Raw genomic sequence first — 19,168 nt, 5'->3', positions numbered from 1 at the left:
AGAAAGCCCTCCACCACTTGGAAGGATAGCAACTTTAAATCAGCAACACATTCGTGACTGACTGTGTACAGGGCTTGTGTTAGATCTCCTTTCTGACTTTTGCCACGTATTCTCTACAATTGCTTGATCTCTAGTTTATGATTAAGTTTGTGCCTCATCTCGACAATTCCCGGCAGAGAATGGAGGAGAGATGTCATCTGAAGCGGGTCCGATGCCGTTCTGATTCTTACTTGTCCTTTTTCTGTTGTATAACCGAAGAAAAAAACAGTTTCTCATACACCCACACACCTGGGATAAATTACAAACATCTGCAAAAGGCTGATCCAGCAAGTCACTTTCCTGCCAGTCGTTTCTGTAGAGGAACATTTTAGGCAAACCACCTACTCACTGCCATAAATACCTATACCAGATTGAGGGAATTCAAAAGTGAATTTGCTTTCCACTCCCTCTGTTTAAATGTTTGAATTCCATTACATTGCTGTTTTACTATCCTCAGTTGTCGTGACAACAATTCAATTGAATATGGAATTGGTTTTACACTTCCTATGAGAAAGTGTTGCGCACTCACAAAGCTTGGCAATAAACTGAAAACATGTGGATTCAGCTCTCTGCCCTGCCAAAAGAATATGTTTGCTTTATTGCAACAGGGCAAGATATTTGGCTCGCTTACTTGTTCAGTTTTGTTATATATAATTGCCATTAAACCAAGTTTGATCTCAATAGAAAAAGTGGCTATTCACATGGATTCAAATCTATCCTAAGAATATAGAAAATGACTGTAGTTTCATAGTGGTCAGGCTGGAGCCAACGCTAACACAAGCTATCCCAGCTACAACGGAACACTACATTCTGTAATCGTTTCATACAATTAGACTTTTCATGCAAAAGTCTTACATAACTTTATGACTCGGACGGGATTTCATTCCCCTGCGACTATACACACGTCACTTACAGGAAACAGTCATCGTTGCCCCCCCCCACCCGCAATATAGACTGGCAGAAGAGATAGTGGAGGCAGTGTGCAAACACCATTAACAAGAGGGCCTTTGTATTAGATGAAGCCATTAGGGTCCAGCCTCAAATCCATATGGACTCGAGTTTGTAATTTTGTGCAGAGCTTCATCCCAGGCTAATAGGATTTGGCCAACATGAGTATGCCACACAGGCAGGGCCAGTTCTAGGCACAAATGACGATGTGGATGCCTTGCTTTATCGCGCACTACCGACTCCTTGTGATGTTTTGAGCGCCTGTGAGCTCAGTCAAGGTACTGGCGCGTAAAGATTCCTGTTTGGAATTCCTGAATGAGCAAACAGCTTGATAACCACAACAGCGTGATAACAACCACAACAGCATCAGCATTTAGTTGCTGCGATAAAGTGGGGCCTGAATCACAAATTGGATATCTTGAAATTGGTATGATAAAAAAACAGCAGTAAGTAAAAAATAAAAGCCCTATTGGCATGCAGGAGGCGTTTTAGTGGGGATTTAGACCAGCCCTCGGATTTTCCTCGGCTTCCCAAATAAGATGCACGGCCACGAGACCGTTGTCACCAGCCTCATCTTTGTTTATCTTTATAGGGGGCCAATCCTTTTGAAAGTGACTCATATGTATATTGACATTGAACATTTGCTTTCATACTTCATGGAATACAATTGAATAACATATTGCCCAAGAAATTAATACTCAGTCTCACTAAAATAAAAGGCATTCAGTAAGCCATCCAAAACGGGATTTTCAAATTATGCAACCATGTCTATGGACCACAGAATACACCGAATCCAGAAGGATTTGTATCAATATGAAATATCAATATATTTTTCTTATCAAAAGATTTTTCTTTTTATTGAAATCCATGAGTGAATCACAAACACGGTATGACACATCAAAAAATTATTTCACCTACAGCAGAGTATATATATATTTGACCTATACTGGATTTCATTTTCCATTCCCTTTAATGTGGGAATGGAAAAAAACAAACATAACATTATATGAACATCAAAGCACATCTTTATAATGTAACAGCAATGTACCGATTCTGGGTGTTTTCCCCCTGGATATATAGTGTAAAAGAGACCTGCTAGTTGTAATCGGTTTAAACAGTTTACAGCCTGACAATAACATAATTAAGACTAATTTTGCCATGTTTTGCCAGCTTGGACCCTGGAGAAGAATGCTGGGTTGGCGTTGGAAGAGGTGATGGCAGGCAGATTCTCCCGGAAACCCTTTTTGATACTGCGGATGTCATCCCGGGAAAGGTTGACTTTCAGATAGAGCAGATCTGTGATATGTTTCCAACTGAAAAAGGGTGAAAGGCAGAAGGTCTTATCAACAAATAGTCCGGCTATAGTCTGTCACAGTTAATGAACATACTGCAGTTACAGGTGACTCAGTCCTGTGCTAAGATTGAGTCAGGAGATAGGACACACAGTACAGTACATTTACATCAACACTGCCTGGGAAAGGAGCACTAATAATGGTAGTAACTGTAGCACGACTACAGGACAAGCCCACTAGATGAAGTGGCATTAGTACAGTGCTACAGTGGTAGTAGTGGAATTACAACTCATAACATTTTAGGTCATAGTAGTAATAATACCAGCATCAGTTGAAGTACTAGTAGTAGTGAGAGTCACAGTTGTAGTAATAGTAGTAGAAGTAGTAGGAGTAGTCGTTTTAGTAGTGATAATAGAAGTGGGAGTAAGAGGAGTAGTAGTAGTAATTGTGATAGTAGTAACAGTGAGAGTCATAGTTGTAGTAGCTGCAATAGAAGCTGCACAGTGCTGCGTGAGTGATGGCCAGTCCATCTTTTAATACTCCGGCAATCGCATTTGTCAGGCATCGCAATGCAAGCAGCAGTTCTCACTGTACAGCAAGCCAGTTGTTCTCTCACTTCACTGCAGGGCAAATCTAATCTCACCGCACTGTAAGCCAGATGTTTTCTCACTTTACTGCCAAAGAAGCATTATTTCACTGCACTGTATGGTTATCTCATGCCTGCCTGCCAGCCTGTTTGTTAGCCTGCCTGCCAGCCTGTTTGTTAGCCTGCCTGCCTGTCTGATAGCCTGTATATCCGTCGGTTTTACCTAATATCTGGGTAGTCTCTAGCCAGGGTGACGATCTCCAGATGGATAATTCCTGGGTCCTGAAGTCTGACCACCTCCGCCAATCTAGGAAGAACATCCTTCAGCCAGCTTGTTTTGGACCCCTGTGAACAGGGAAGTCATGCATTTCATTTAACATATTGTGAACTTTATGAACTTCATGCATTTCATTTAATATACTGAGCTTTGTTTTGGTTAGATACTTTAGGACAGGGGTGTCAAACCGGTTCCACGGAGGGCCATGTGTCTGCAGGTCTTTGGGTTTTCCTTTAAATTGGTTCCCAGGTCAGACCTGAACAACCAGGTGGGGGTAGAAATTAACCAATTAGTGAACTAATTAATCAATCAGGTACAAGGTGAGAGCGAAAACCTGCAGACACTCGGCCCTCCGTGGAACCGGTTTGACACCTGTGCTTTAGGACATTTACAGGAAAAAACTAAGTGTATACTATAGCAGCCTAATTAACAGCAGAACATTTGTGAAGACCTGGAGTTTTTTCTAAGCATTTTAGGTACTACAATTTACGTATCCACGTTTCAGTATGTTCCTGAAACGTGGATAATGTCAGACAATCAATGTTTAAAAATAAAGCAGAATCCAAACAAATGATGTACATTGACCGAAAATATGAACAAAACATGGAAAGTGTTAGGACCGCATTTCGTGAGCCGATATGAAAGATAAAAAGGAAATCCATATGGAATACGTATGCAATATTATTTATCTCATTTTTCTACACACCTGATAGGTGAGGCTTTTCAAGAGGCTGTTTAAACATCATAATCATTACACAGGTTCACTTTGTGCTGGAGACAATAGAAGCCACTGTACACTGCTTCAACTTAACGGGTGATTTAAGGACTCTGGATTCTGCCATCAACATTCCACAGATGGTGCTGATTTCAAAACACTTTCCATGACACCACTTTCCAACACTGCAGAGGCACTGATTCACCATAACTGCAAGACAGCCTACTTGCAAAAACGGCAGATACCATTGATAAGGGCCGCTCAGTCCAGTTCCTAGAGAGCTACCACCCTGTACATTTTCTCTCCAGCCCTAATTTTGCACACCTGATCCTAGTAATGAGCTGGCTGAAAAGCTCAGTCAGGTTAGCTACAACTGGTGTTGGAGAGAAAACCCACCGAATGGTAGGTCTCCAGGACGAGAGGGATGAGCAGCCCTGGTGTAAACAGTTGCTAGTACTGTGCATTCAAGCACAGTATTGAGTTACCCCGGATGTGTTGATATTAGTGGTGCTACAGATCTTAGCACAGACTTAAATTACCAGCACCCAAGTACGCAGATTTTTATAGTGCTACGAATTTTAGCACAGTCAGTTTCCCCAACAAAATATGCTGATATTTACATTAATCCATAATTTATCAACGTGTTGATATCCCCCCCATACACTATGCAACATGATGCATGTGCGCATTTGTCTGCGCATGTGCTCACTTCTCCATTGAAGTAGTTTGCCAGCGTCCTGCTGTCAGCCTGCAACACGTCAGCCGCTGCCTCCTGCTGCTCCTTGTCCTTGAGCCTCATCTTCCTCTTCATCATCCTCCTCACATACTCCACTGTCACCTCCGTGTGGAGCCAGTCGAGCAGTTTCTACAAAACAAGTAGACGGTCGCGCACCTGTCACTGTGTGTGTGTGTGTGTGTGTAACATTACTGTCTGTGATATTGCTGTGTGATTGTAATCTTACCTTCTTACATATCGGATTGAGGCCCGTCAGTTGCTGAATGCATCTGTCCAGGGTCTCCATGAGGTCATCCAATGACCTCTGACCCCCCGTAAACCAGCCCGGTGTCCACAGCTGACGGTAATGAACCTGACGAGACAGAAGGTGGTGCAGAGGTCAAGATCTGTCCTGGGTACAGTTGATACCAGTGGTGACTGAATATCATTTGTGGCTCGTGCAGAGTCACCCCTCCCCTAATATGATATTTTTTGTGCTATGGCTTTCATCACAGTGTACAATTACCCCCCAATATGCTATTTTTAACACTATGGCTTTTATCAGTGTAGTATTACACCCCCCCTATTTTACATATATCACCATGAACACAGAGACACACACAAAGACATTCGTGGTGTGAATTTTGGGGAGAAAACTGGGCTGGTCCAGCTGCCAGTCTACATTTACTGTTGCATGGTGGGATTTAATACGACTCCTTCACCAAAAACTCTCCTGCATCTTTAAACCTGGATATTTACAGGCCAAATTCCCTAGCTGAATAATTCCCTAGTTGCTTTAGCAGTATGTTTGGCGTCATTGTCTTGTGTGATGAAGCGTTCTTTGGCGGACAAGATATTTCCTCACACCTCAATGAATTCTGCTTCTACTGTCAGCAGTTACATAATCAATTACTGGTCCTACTGTTTGCTAAATTCCTTAACCCATAAGCAATATTCACCCGTTTTCACACACGTTTCTTTTTCATTAAATATTTTTTACACAAAAACCCTATCCACTATTTGACAGGGTACAACGGCGGCCTCAAATGCACGACTCAGAGGGGTGTCACAAGTAACAGTCTTTATTGTTCCAAGAACAAAATGCAGGCAGAGTTACAAAAACGGCAGGCAAAAAGTCGTAGTCGAGAACCGAAGCAAGAGGTCTAGTAACACGGGACAAAAACACTGGAGGAAAACACTGGAGAGAGTGACATAAGTACAACTACAATCTGGCACTGGGAAGTGGGACTGGTGAGTATTTATGAATGGGGAAGCTGAATACAAACAGGTGAAACACATTAGGGGCGGGGACAGTAATCAAACAGGCGGGAAAGCAAACGATGGGAGGAAGACGAGTGACCTGGGATAAGAGCGACTAATGATGTCAAAATAAAACAGGAAGTGCAGATGAACAAAACAACACACAATAAAAGCAGGAACATGACACTATTGTCTTTATAATTGTCACCAAGTTGGTATGTAGAAAACATTGCCATTCACACATGCCAAACTGAAATTGTCACAGTTTAGGCATTCTTAATGCACATTTTATTAAGAAACTTATGGTTATTGATTCATTTATACCTTTCTATAATGTTTAAGTGTCTTAAATTCCTCTGAGCAGAGTGCGATGGGTAATCAGTGGTGTCACTATTGGATGTGCCATCTGAGGACTAAGTTGATTTTATATGAATGCTAATATGGTTTTGAGTATATATGGTTTCTCTTGTGGGAAAAGTCAGGGCAGGGTTTTAAAATATATGGTGGGTGTCGAGTAGTGTGTTTATAGTTCTGGTATAATTCAGAACACATTGTTAGCAGAGAAATAATTGTAATATGAAGTGAGACAGTTCCTGTGGAACTATTCTTTTAGGTACTTTTTAACAAATTGTTACCTGGTCTCCTGTCCTTGCTTTTAAGTATCAGCTTTGATTACATTTTTAAATGAGTTTCTCATTATTAAAATTACTATAAAAAACAATTTGCACAATACATTTTATTTTCTATTCAATATTTATGACATGAAATCGACCCCATAGGGATCACCTCAGTTTCGTACAACTCTGATCTGATGACAATATACACTGAGCAAAATTATAAACGCAACACTTTTGTTTTTGCCCCCATTTATCATGAGCTGAACTCAAAGATCTAAGACTCTCTATTTACAGAAAAGGTCTATTTCTCTCAAGTATTGTTCACAAATCTGTGTTAGTGATCACTTCTCCTTTACCGAGATAATCCATCCACCTCACAGGTGTGGCATAAAAAGATGCTGATTAGACAGCATGATTATTGCACAGGTGTGCCTTAGGCTGGCCACAATAAAAGGCCACTCTAAAATGTGCAGTTCCATCACACAGCACAATGCCACAGATGTACCAAGTATTGAGGGAGCATGCAATTGGCATGCTGACTGCAGGAATGTCCACCAGAGCTGTTGCCCATGAATTGAATGTTAATTTCTCTACCATAAGCCATCTCCAAAGACGTTTCATATAGGCCTTTTGTGTACATAGAGAAAGTTTTAGATATTATTATGTTGCATTTATAATTTTTTTCAGTGTATTCGCTCATTAATCCGTTACCCCACAACCATGCTTGTGTTTATATGTTGTGTGTCTCAGCAGCCTACCCTGAGCTCCTCGTGAATGGGACCGGTGAAGTATCTGTAACCACAGTCCCTCAGGTCGGCCAGGGTGGATGTGCAGCTTGCCTTCACCTCTTCTGGGATTGTCTGGTCATTCATAAAGAAGTCTCTGCAAAGGGAGAGTCCAATATCATCCCACCAATACAGCATTTATGAACTCAAGCAATGGGTCAGAGTAATTTTGGCAGTTCATATGTAATTTTCCAAATTGTCTAAAAATAAAAAGATAAGAAACACGCATCATGCCTATGTACTGCTTATGAATGCCTTATCCAAGGGTTGCATATGTCAATTCATTTCAAACTACCCTTCAAAATTCAAGCAAATTAACACAAAACAATGTTGATTTGGCACCAACAGTCATTAACCTACCCGAATTGTTCGATGCTAAAAAGGTTAGCCTTCATCGCATCCTGGGTGTTCTCCCGTCTCGCTTTCACATATTCTTTCAGAGATTTCTTGAAGCTGCAAATTTAAATTTAGAATAAAACATCAGTGTATCTTAAGGAATATTCTTCATGTAATTACAAGGTCAAATAATCCCAGAAAACAAAGGACGTCCCCAGAATGTCAGGATGTGTGCCCTTGTTCCTTGGACATTCCCTGGACAGCCCCTGCTTGCTGGAATAACACTGCTGTGCATGCCTTTAAGTCAAGGTCAGAGACAGTCTGCATTAAGAAACAGTTTATCTTTGGACTAGGGTGGTCCAGCAGTATAAATAGCTGACCAGCAGTATAAATAGCTGCATGTGAACAGCAGCGGTGTGGGTTTGAATTTAGCCCACTGCTCTTTAAGCAAATAATATCTACTTATTTTCCCCCCCATTTTTAAAAATCTATAAATAAAATGCATTAAAAAAATTATTCTACTGTATATAAGGTAAATATATATTTTTTTTTATTAGAAACATTTCCCAGGAAAAAAGGTCACACAGAATTGTGTAATTCCGAAAACTGGGAAATGGATTTGAAACCACAGTGTTAAAAACAGAACCTAATGAAACCATCCAGTGACTTTATGCATGATGTTGAATATTAAAGTGAATGTTCATCAAAAACTTTTTTTCTCATGATTCTTTTTTTTTTTTACACCATTCAGTTTAATGCAAATCGTAATTTTGTCGTCAACATAATATCGATGAAGAACAATAGAAATGCATTTAATGTCTACCGCAGGTTGTGTTCAGTAAAATACATTAGAGGAATGTTGTTTGCAAAGAAAAAAGTTTAAAATAAAGTAAAAATACTGTTACTTATTAGACTCTTGGTTTCTGAAGGTTTTATTCCGTTTGGTGCACAATGAACACAACCATGTGGTCAGAACTAAGACATGTGCCCAGTACCTTATCAAGAAGCCGTCCAGCTGACTTAGGATTCTTTGGGCTTTGCTCTCACTACTTAGAATGGTCCTGGCCTCCCTTGTTGCGTCATAAACAGCCTGGTAAACAGAATTGCATACAATACGATCATGAAACCTTAGCCTGTACTTAGTTCAGTGTAGAAATTGACCCGAATCAATACAATATTTCCGGATCTGCGGCGGCCATTGATACCATTAGTGTGGGTTGGATACATTTGGCTGGACTACCTAAACTGACTGGAAGAAAATAAGACTTTTTTTGCTGCCTGAAAACAATTATTACAGTGCAACATCCGTTTAAATGCATTGCACTGTGAATATTTGACATGGTTGAAATGTAGCAGTTAGTAGTAGAACTAGTAGTAGTGTTAATAGTTGCAGTAGTAGTAGTAGTAGTACAGTAGTAGTAGCAGTATTAGTACTAATAGTAGTACTGTACTACTATTAATAGTATTACAGTTGTAGTATTAATAGTAATAAAGTAGTAGTAGATCTAATAGTAGTAGTAATTGTAGTACAGTAGTAATAGTGATACACTAGCATTAGTAGTAAAATAGTAGTAATACAGTTGTAGCAGTAATAGTAGTACAGTAGTAATATTAATAGTATTACAGTAGTAGTATTAGTACAGTAGTAATATTAGTACAGTAGTAGTGATAGTTGTAGTGTCAGTAACAGTGGTATGTCTAGTGGTGGTAGCAATAGTAACAATAAAATAGGTCTCAACCTGTATGACGTCAATTGCCAAAGGACAGCAATAGTAACCGTCTATGAGTTCTGGCCTCTTTCCACTGAGCCAACCATTTTCCTCCTTACTCAGAGCCTTGGCCACCCACGTCCTGACTTTATCCTGAGAATTTACAGCAAAGGTCAACACATGAACCAGTACACCTGACAGTGTGGTTCTGAAAGACAGTGTATACAACATTATACAATTATACATACACATAAATACAGACAGACACACACACACACACACACATATGTATGCACACACACACATATATGTATACAGTATGTATGCATCTCACAAAAGTGAGTACACCCCCAGATTTCTGGAAATATTTGTTTATATCTTTTCATGTGACAACACTGAAGAAATGACACTTTGCTACAATGTAAAGTAGTGAGTGTACAGCTTGTATAACAGTGTAAATATGCTGTCCCCTCAAAATAACACAACACACAGCCATCAATGTCTAAACCGCTGGCAACAACAGTGAGTACACCCCTAAGTGAAAATGTCCAAATTGGGCCCAACGTGTCAATATTTTGTGTGTCCAACATTATTTTCCAGCACTGCCTTAACCCTCTTGGGCATGGAGTTCACCAGAGCTTCACAGGTTGCCACTGGACTCTTCCACTCTTCCACTAAGATACTGTATATCCATACATACACATTCATACACACACACACACACATTTTTTAAACACTACAAAAGTCTGGTCCCAGATCTCTTTGCAGTCTTTTGCCAAAGAGTTTAGTCATTGTTAAACCCTTTAAGCAGTAATAAAACCAGTACCAGGCTAAAGGATTGTCTGCATATACAAGTATACAAATGGATTCAGTCAGTTCATTCGATTTCCATGTCTCTAGCATCCTATTTACCTCAACAGCCTGTAAATACTGCTCCTCCAAACGGGTGAGATCCTCCTCCGATAAAAGAGTTCCCAAAGATGTGCAGTTGACATGCCCCTCAAAGCCACTGTGTTGTAAGATTTCACTGAAAGAAACAAAACTGCTATAACATTTTGTCAGGTCTTGACAGAAAACATACGAGACGACTCAGGAGAACTCTATTAGACAGGAGGATCATGTAAACTAACTTGAACTCTGTGAGTTCAAATATGCAGCTTTCAAGCATACAACACGATATTTTAACCCTTTGTGAAGGAAAGTTCTTTTTGTAGCAATAAGCCTCTTATTCATTTTTTTACCTAAATAAGAAGTGAATGGACCAGAATATACTGTACTCTATAATTTTTATTTTTTAAAGGCAATTAGCTGACTTTAGTCACGCAGTGTTGCCAGCTCCTCAGTAAGGAAAGTCGCTATTGGCTGTCCTAAAAGTCGGTAAATGACGTCATCGCCAAAATAGCATAATATCCCATGAGCATCATGAATTTTTTTTTGTTTTTTTTTAACATACAAAACTCTCGTTGGGGAAAAGAATATACATGCGTATTTACAAATGTTGTCCATGTACAAGAAATAATCACCTGAGCTAAAAAAACTAATAAAAAATAAAAAAGGGAGCGCTATTTAAGTCAAAATCAAAAGGCTAGAAAAAAAATAAACATTTAGAGCGACACACTAGGGGAGATATCATCATGGTCATGGATTAAGCCAGCGGGGGGCTTCCCGCATGCGCGATTCATTTTCAGTCTGGACGCGGAGGAGTTAACATCTCCTGCTCTGACTGCAGCTCGGAGGAACAGCTGTGCTGCTTGTTGAGAAGAGTAAGAACAAGTCTCCAATAACACCACAACAAGTCGCTAGATTTGTCGCTAGTCGCTTTTTTGAAAAAAAGTTGCTCAGGGGGTCTGAAAAGTTGCTAAGATGGCAACACTGTAGTCACGTCTACTTAACAACAACCAATGGAAGTCATAGAGCCAATCAACAAATGTTTTTCCCGCCCAAGGTTCATTGCATACAATTATGTCATTAAAGCCCTGCTTCAACAAGGCAACTCCCAGCAGACTCAGTAGATGTTTACATGTGGGTCAATCACGCCGCTTGCTCAACCTGGAAGTCTAAACTGGAATCCTTACAAGGCGGAAGGAACACAATCTCCTGCTTTTTACCTCAATTGAGCTCACAGGTGCCAAATCACCACGAGCGTGTGACGACCTGCTACAGACAACAAGGCAAGGCCGAAAAAGACACTTCTTAAATGCAAAGCCACTAATGACACAATCGGTGCCATTAATTGTAAACAAGCTCTTCTTTAATCCAAGGCCCTCCCATTTCCCACTTACCTCGGATATAAATGATTAACCCAGAAAATAATGTAGGAACAGTCTTTCAGATCCAGCTCGGAGTGGGCCAGTTTCGTTAACCTTGCCGAAAACTCCTGGTGGTAAAGTCTCATGTACAAGTTGCACACATTATACTCTGCAGGGTAGCAGCCCTTCACGTCCACAGCAACCTTGAGAATGTCTTCCTTGACACACTTGCCCATCCTAAACACCTCTCTTTTAACGGGTGTTGACAGGTCGTTGACACTGCTAACGGTGTCCTCTGCTGCCTCCCTCATCCTGGATGCCACCAGTCCTTTGAGTATGACAGTGTGGTTGACCCAGCACTCATTCGGCCGCCACACAGGGGCTAGCATTCTGTGATCTTTGGGCAGACTTTCCCAGTACCGGTCCTGCTGCTCCTGCAGCACTATGGCGTCCACCGCACTCTTCAGCGTTTTCAGGTGTTTTCCATCAAGTGTGGAACTGAAGGTTGCATCAACTGCCATCCGTAACTGGAGCAACAGTGCTTCGTTGTCAATTTGTAGCGAGTCATTAGCTTCCTCTTTGCTAGCACCTCCGCTCTCATCCTCCGCCACAGTTTCTCGGCCAAAGAGCTCTTCCTCTCGTAAAAGCAACTGTTGGCAAGCCTCGACCAAGAGATTTTGCTTCAGGTACTCCTGGAAGTCGAAAACCACTTCTGAAAGGAAGGTGAAGTTTTATTACAATCATAGGCTATCGAGTAATGATGCTGGTTTCTTAACTAAACTCAGATTATTGTAATGCAGTATGTATGTGACATCCTGTAATTACACAGTATTGTGCCAAACAATATATCTAGCTGAGAAAAAGATCTAATGCTAAATGTTTAGAAAGTTTAATCTGACAAAATACAAGTACATTTGTACTAGTCTAGTTTTTCATACACTACATTATTGCTGGTGGACCCTTCTCAAACGTGAGATTTACAGTCGGGAAAGACAATATGCCCCTTTGAACAACATTTGGGAGGCTTGCTGCTTTAGCGAAAGTTGAACGTGAACAGATCAAGATACTGACAGACTGCATGGATGGAAGGCTCATGGCAGTTATTGAAAAGGGTGGCTATATCGGTCAATGAATATTTTTGAAAAGCCAGACATTTTATTTAATTTTCATTTTGTTACTTATTGGTTGCACTTACTCTAAAATAAACAAGTGAGTTGGAGAAATTATTTTTGTAATTTAGTTGTCTAATAATTCTGCACACTAATTGTTGCCTAATAATTCTACACACTTATGTATTCCCCTGAGAAAGATCAAAACTCATGTATCCTTTGTTAAACATTCAGGTTTGAGGTTAAATTATATTTTGGACTGACTGAGAGCATTGTGTTTGTTCAACAATCAAGTAAATCTTGAGTAATACGATTTGCCTAATAACTGTGCATGCAGTGTAGTTTAATTTGATGCATGGCATTCATGCTAACCCACATGCTAAAACAGTCAGCTATGTAATGGATGTTTGGGGTGGGGATAGTTGTAACAACATTTTCTCCTCATGGCAGCCATCTACATTTGCCAGAACTGTGACAGTGATTAAACCCTTTTGTGACACACACACATTCAGGAATACATTCCACACACACACACATTCAGGAATACATTCCACACACACACAAAGACACTCAGACAAACCCACAAATCAGTTGTTTTTGTGCTACATTTAAAGATTTAGAAGAAATATGTGTCAGATTAAATTATTCACTTCATTCAAAACTGTTTATTCTTTATTCTTCAATGACATTCTTGCATAATTTGGATAGTGTGGATCCTATCTCAAATTACCTCTCACTGTTACATCAATCCCCAGCACACTTAAGTCATTGCTAAAGATGCACCTTTTTACTCTGGCTTTTAATCTTAGCTGATTTGTCATTAAATGTTTGTGCTGCTATTTTGTCTGTGTCTTATCTGAATCTATTTAATTTTGTACCTGTAAATTTCATATATTTTGTATACTTTGTTATTTTGTCCAGTACAGCACTTTGGTCAACGACAGTTGTTTTAAATGTGCTTTATAAATAAAGTATATATTGACATGCTCAAACAAAAAGTGTTACTTTCATCCCTGGTCTCCCCTACAACTTCTGACCAATATCTGCATTTACCTGTTGGAGGAGGATTGCTCTCCAGTATATTGGTGGTTTGGGCGCTCTTTGAATGTTCCAAAAAGACCGACTTTTTCCAGAATTTATCCAGTTTACGCAAAATATTTTTCGACCGGCCTCCTGACGCTTTGGGCATCTCTGCCTCAGGTCGATCCTGTCCAAGCGCACCTTGCGTTTCATCTGCGAAAAAAACAGTTGGTCAGTATTTTATCGTCTCAAAACCAATCGCGTCAGGATTTTTTTTAAGGCCAATATTCAATTTGTCACGTCACTGAAATGTACCAAAGCGTCAAACGAGACAATCCCTTTACTGTCAGTAGTGGGTCACAATCCGCCACACTGAAAAGGCGTTCTAATAGCCTGTGCAACGAAGCCCGGAGCCTGTGGACCGTTAAGGAACATCATTAGTAAAGATGTGCCGAAACATTAAGTTTACGTATAGTGCCAAATGTACCAACTGTCGGTTCCTACTGAGGCTATAGACAGCTACTACAAAAAAAAGATGTTGCTATGTATTATTACGACAAAATAAATTGTTAGATAATCACGACACGACATTTTGGACAAGGCTAGATAGATGAATGCCATGTCACTCCCACTCACATTTGGCTAAAGGTTCGCCTTACATATACAAGACAACAAATGTTCATATTCCCTGCTGTTTTTCTCACTTAGAAGACGTATCTGAAAGTAATTCCGAATGCTCTCGCAAAATGACAGAAAACGTGATACAAACGTGATATGATCAAAACAAGGCAAATCATGTTTATTAGACTAGTACAGTAACCTGCGCATAGACATATTTTCGAAAAATGTGTGTTATGGATGCGCATCTATCTTACCTGCAGTATTCATTGATCTTTTGGGAAGTACGTGGAAAACAGAGACGATAAAAAAAAGAGCAATACTTTTCAGTTAAGCAGCAACTTCACAATATCACCGCCTACCGCCTACCCACGACTGTAGACCTAGACTACACTCTTGCCCACTCTGCATCATCCCCTCCCTTTTTATGCGCATGGCAGGGGGATCCCATCCATCCAGTTCCGGCTCTATCCTTTTCGGGGCAATAACCACAATGTGATTTTGGCCCCCCTCCCCTGGTTGCCTCAAACAATATGGGGCCCCCCTAGCTGTCGGGGGTCTTAAGGGATCGCTTATGTCGCTTATGCCTAAAACCGGTCCTGCATGGGTATTACACGGAAACGTTACTACCACCTTCGGTTTCCGTTTCCCCTAATTTCGCCCTTTCCTCCGCAGACCATTCAATGGGAAAATAGTCTTGAACTGCAGTGGATATAAAGTATACACACCCCAAGTTTTTGGGATGCCAGGTTTTTGGGATGTAAAAGAATGAGACAAAGATAAATCATGTCAGAACCTTTTCCACTTTTAATGTGACCTATAATATGAACAATTAAATTTAAAAACAAACTGAAATCTTCGAGGGGAAAAAAATGAAAAATAAAAACCTTACAATAGCCTGGTTGCATAGGTGTGCACACCCTCTTATAACTGGGGATGTGGCTGTGTTCAGAATTCATCAATCACTTTCAAACTCATGTTAAAGGGACTCTGCCATCATTTAAAGGGACTCTGATTAATCACAAATAAAATTCAGGTGTTCTCGTAGGATTTTCCTGATATTTTTTTAGTTGCATCTCTGCAAAAGCCATGGTCTGCAGAGTACTTCCAAAGCATCAGAGGGATCTCATTGTTGAAAGATATCAGTCAGGAGAAGGGTACAAAATAATTTGTAGATATACCATGGATATACAATGTAGATATACCATGGAACACAGTGAAGACAGTCCTCATCAAGTGGAGAAAATATGGCACAACAGAGACATTACCAAGAACTGAAAGTCCCTCCAAAATTGATGAAAAGACCAGGAGACAAATGCTCAGGGAAGATTCCAAGAGGCCTACAGCAACATTAAAGGAACTGCAGGAGTACTGGCTGTGTGTTACATGTGACAACAATCTCCCGTATTCTTCATATGAATGGAATATGGGGTAGGGTGGCAAGACGGAAGCCTTTTCTTACAAAGAAAAACATCCAAGCCCGGCAGAAGTTTGCAAAGACAAAACACCAAGTCTCCCAAAAGCACATGGGAAAATGTGTTATAGTCTGATGAAACCAAGGTTGACATTTTTGGCCATAATTCCAAAAGGTATGACAACGACCCAAAGCACACATCCAAATCCACAAAAGCATGGCTTCACCAGAAGAAGATTAAGGTTTTGGAATGGCCCAGCCAGAGCCAGGACTTGAATCCAACTGAACATCCGTGGGGTGATCTGAAGAGGGCTCTGCACAGGAGATGTCTTCCCAATCTGTCATATTTGGAGCGATTTTGCAAAGAAGATTGGGAAAATATTGCCACGTCGAGATGTGCCATGTTAATAGACTGCTACCCAAAAAGACTGAGTGCTGTAATAAAATCAAAAGGTGGTTCAGCAAAGTATTAGTTTTTATGATTTATCTTTATCTCATGATTCATCTTTGTCTCATTCTTTTCATCACAAAATCCTGGCATTTTAACAGGAGTGTGTAGACTTTTTATATCCACTGTATATATACAGCTCTGGAAAAAATTAAGAGACCACTCCTAATTTTTCTTAAATCAGCATCTAATAAAACCACTGCTGTAGTCATCACTATCCTCTTGCAGTAGGATTAGCTAGATGACAAAAACAGTGAAAGTTATACCTCAAATGTAATTTGAATTAAAAAATAACTATTCAGCATGACAAAAGAGTTAAAAAGAAAAGCTTTGAGTGAGGAAAATAAGGATTTAAATCTTGGTTTAACTGGCAGAGGGATACAGTGAGGGTTAGGTTGCTTCCATCCTGAAAATTTCAAAGATGGCGGTTCATGAGAACAAGGTCAAGCAACAGACATTGAGGACAACGAATATACAGACTGGCAGAGGGTGAAAACAACGACCGTCAACTCATTCGAATGTCACTCAACAACCGTAGGATGACATCATGTGACCTACAAAAATAATGGCAAACAGCAGCTGGGGTGAAGTGCACGGCTAGAGTGAATTGAAACAGGTTCCTAGTGGCGGGGCTGAAGTCATGCAAAGCTAGAAAAAAGACCTTCATCAATGAGAAGCAAAGAAGAGCCAGGCTGAAGTTTGCAAAAGACCATAAGGATTGGACTATAGAGGAATGGAGTAAGGTAATCTTCTTTGACAAGTCACATTTTCTGCATTTCCCAACACCTGATCATCTAATGGTTAGATGGAGACCTGGAGAGGCCTACAAGCCAAAGTGTCTCGCACCCACTGTGAAATTTGGTGGAGGATTGGTGATGATCTGGAGATGCTTTAGCAGTGCTGGAATTGGGCAGATTTGTCTTTGTTAAGGACACATAAATCCCAAAAAACTTTAAGAAACCTTCGCGTTACCCTTGACCCTGACCTCTCCTTTGAAGAACATATAAAATATGTCTCAAGTGTTGCTTATTTTCATCTTTGAAACATTGCAAAAATCTGAAACTTTCTATCAAAAACTGATGCAGAAAAACTAATCCATGCTTTTGTTATTTCTAGACTAGATTACTGCAATGCTCTTCTTTCCGGTTACCCTGACAAATCAATAAATAAACTTAAATTAGTGCTGCACACGGCTGCTAGAATCCTAACTAGAACAAAAAAAGTTGAACACATTACTCCAGTACTAGCGTCCTTACACTGGCTGCCTGTTAGGGTTAGGGCTGATTTTAAGGTTTTACTCTTAACCTATAAATCAATACATGGACTTGCTCCTCCTTACCTTGCTGAAATGATCCAGCCATACATACCTACACGTAACCTACGATCGCAAGATGCAGGCCTTTTAATTGTACCTAGAATTTCTAAACAAACAGCCGGAGGCAGGGCCTTTTCTCATAGAGCTCCACTACTGTGGAATGATCTGCCAATTAAGGTTAGAAATGCAAACTTTCAAGTGTCTACTAAAAACTAATCTCTACAGCACGGTTTACAATTAGGTGTAGCCTGGCCCGGGGGCATGAAGGTGACCAGTAGGCTTGATACTGTCCACCCTTGCTGTCTTGCCAGGTGGGCTCTCATCGCCACTGGGATGCCCTCCCTCCAATGCCTTTCGGGGGAAAAGTCACTGGCTTGTTGTCTCTTGGTTGTGCACTTGTGCAATTGGGCTGTACTCTGCTGGCAATACTCTGCCCTCATTCAGGAGGGTTGCGGTTGGTGGGTGTCCCTTTGGTTGATGCCTGGCAATGTGGGTGGATTGATTTCCTGCCTATTGTGCCCTTTCCGGGGCCTCCCCCGGGTAGAGCCACAGTGTCGCCGGACCCCCCTGTCTCAGTTCCTAGGTCTTCTGCTGCTATGCTCCTGTGCTGAGGGATTGGGTCAGTTCTCCTTCCTCACTAAGTTCTCCTTCTCCACTATAAATTGTTGTTGATATGAGGAATGCATTTTCTGAATTTTCCCAGTCTCCTCCCTTTTTAAACTTTCGGAGGACATGAGGTCCTGGTCCACACCTGCAGAGTACCTGGTTTGGGGGGCCCATTGCTCTCCCTGTCCTTATCCATCTGGTCATAATTCTGACCGAGTCTAAATTTAAATAGACTCTGGATTTAGCCCACATGCATTTATTAATTATTCCTATTGGACTCTTAATATTAATATTAATTTCTACAAATAAATACTCTAAATGACAATATTTTTATTTGGAAGTTGGGAGTAATATTGTCAGTAGTGTATAGAATAAAACAAAACTGTTCATTTTACTCAAACACATACCTAAGAATAGTAAAACCAGAGCAACTGATAATTTTGCAGTGGTCTCTGTTATGGAACTTTTTGACTAAGGTGCATTTGAGAAATGTCTGTCTTTCCATTGGCTGGTATTTAGATCTTTACTTTGATTGTGACACACGTCTGTATAATATCAGAGAATTATTAGTTATTTGGGCCATGTCCTCCTGCCTAGACAAAGAAGGGTGTCAGTGTTTTGATCCTCAGGAATGTGGTCCTTGGGGGGATCTTTAGGTAAACACAACAATAAACATTATGGTAGGAAGGATAAGGTGGGGGAGGACAGCATTTGACTTGTGTGATAAAACAAAGGGAATGTGTTTTATTGACAGGACACATGGCAGCATCTTACCACACCCCTTTTTCTATGTAATAAATACGGATTGTGCATGTTTTGAATCAGAGACTCCTCGGATGATTATGAATGTAAGCGTTTGACGCGTCTCTCATATTTGCAAATATTAATAAAACTGTTAATTGTGCCCAGAGAATTTCGTCTCTGTACTTCTTTCTTAAAGAGTTCTGATCGATAAAATTACCATCACATCTCTTAATTTTTTCCAGAGCTTTATATACACACCCACTTATACACGGATCAGCCATAACATTATGACCACCTGCCTAATATTGCGTAGATCCCCCTTTTGCCACCAAAACAGCCCTGAACCGTTGAGGCATGGACTCCACT

At 40.5% G+C, this 19,168-nt stretch overlaps 1 protein-coding gene across 3 annotated transcripts; it reads right to left on the bottom strand.

Moving 5' to 3' along the window:
- Positions 1-1,828: 1,828 nt before the first annotated feature.
- Positions 1,829-14,681, bottom strand: tnfaip2a (tumor necrosis factor, alpha-induced protein 2a). Of its 3 annotated transcripts, XM_020042637.3 has the most exons (13): positions 14,533-14,680; positions 13,973-14,071; positions 13,691-13,870; positions 11,562-12,240; positions 10,192-10,306; positions 9,310-9,432; positions 8,566-8,660; positions 7,595-7,687; positions 7,208-7,331; positions 4,820-4,945; positions 4,567-4,722; positions 3,089-3,210; positions 1,829-2,300 (listed from the first exon to the last, which is right to left on the bottom strand). In XM_020042637.3, the coding sequence occupies exons 3-13, from the start codon at positions 13,824-13,826 to the stop codon at positions 2,135-2,137; spliced, it is 1,935 nt and encodes a 644-aa protein (XP_019898196.1). In that variant the 5' UTR covers positions 13,827-13,870; positions 13,973-14,071; positions 14,533-14,680; the 3' UTR covers positions 1,829-2,134. The 3 variants fall into 3 exon arrangements, with proteins under 3 accessions (XP_019898196.1, XP_019898195.1, XP_010885863.1); XM_020042636.3 differs by lacking the exon at positions 13,973-14,071 and having other exon boundaries at positions 11,562-12,237; positions 14,533-14,681; XM_010887561.4 differs by lacking the exon at positions 13,973-14,071.
- Positions 14,682-19,168: the final 4,487 nt, after the last annotated feature.

This window comes from Esox lucius, chromosome 23 (genome assembly GCF_011004845.1).
Source record: "Esox lucius isolate fEsoLuc1 chromosome 23, fEsoLuc1.pri, whole genome shotgun sequence".
NCBI classification, from domain to species: domain Eukaryota; kingdom Metazoa; phylum Chordata; class Actinopteri; order Esociformes; family Esocidae; genus Esox; species Esox lucius.
Note: the sequence above shows the minus strand (reverse complement) of the source record. Positions and strands in the feature narration are given on the sequence as shown.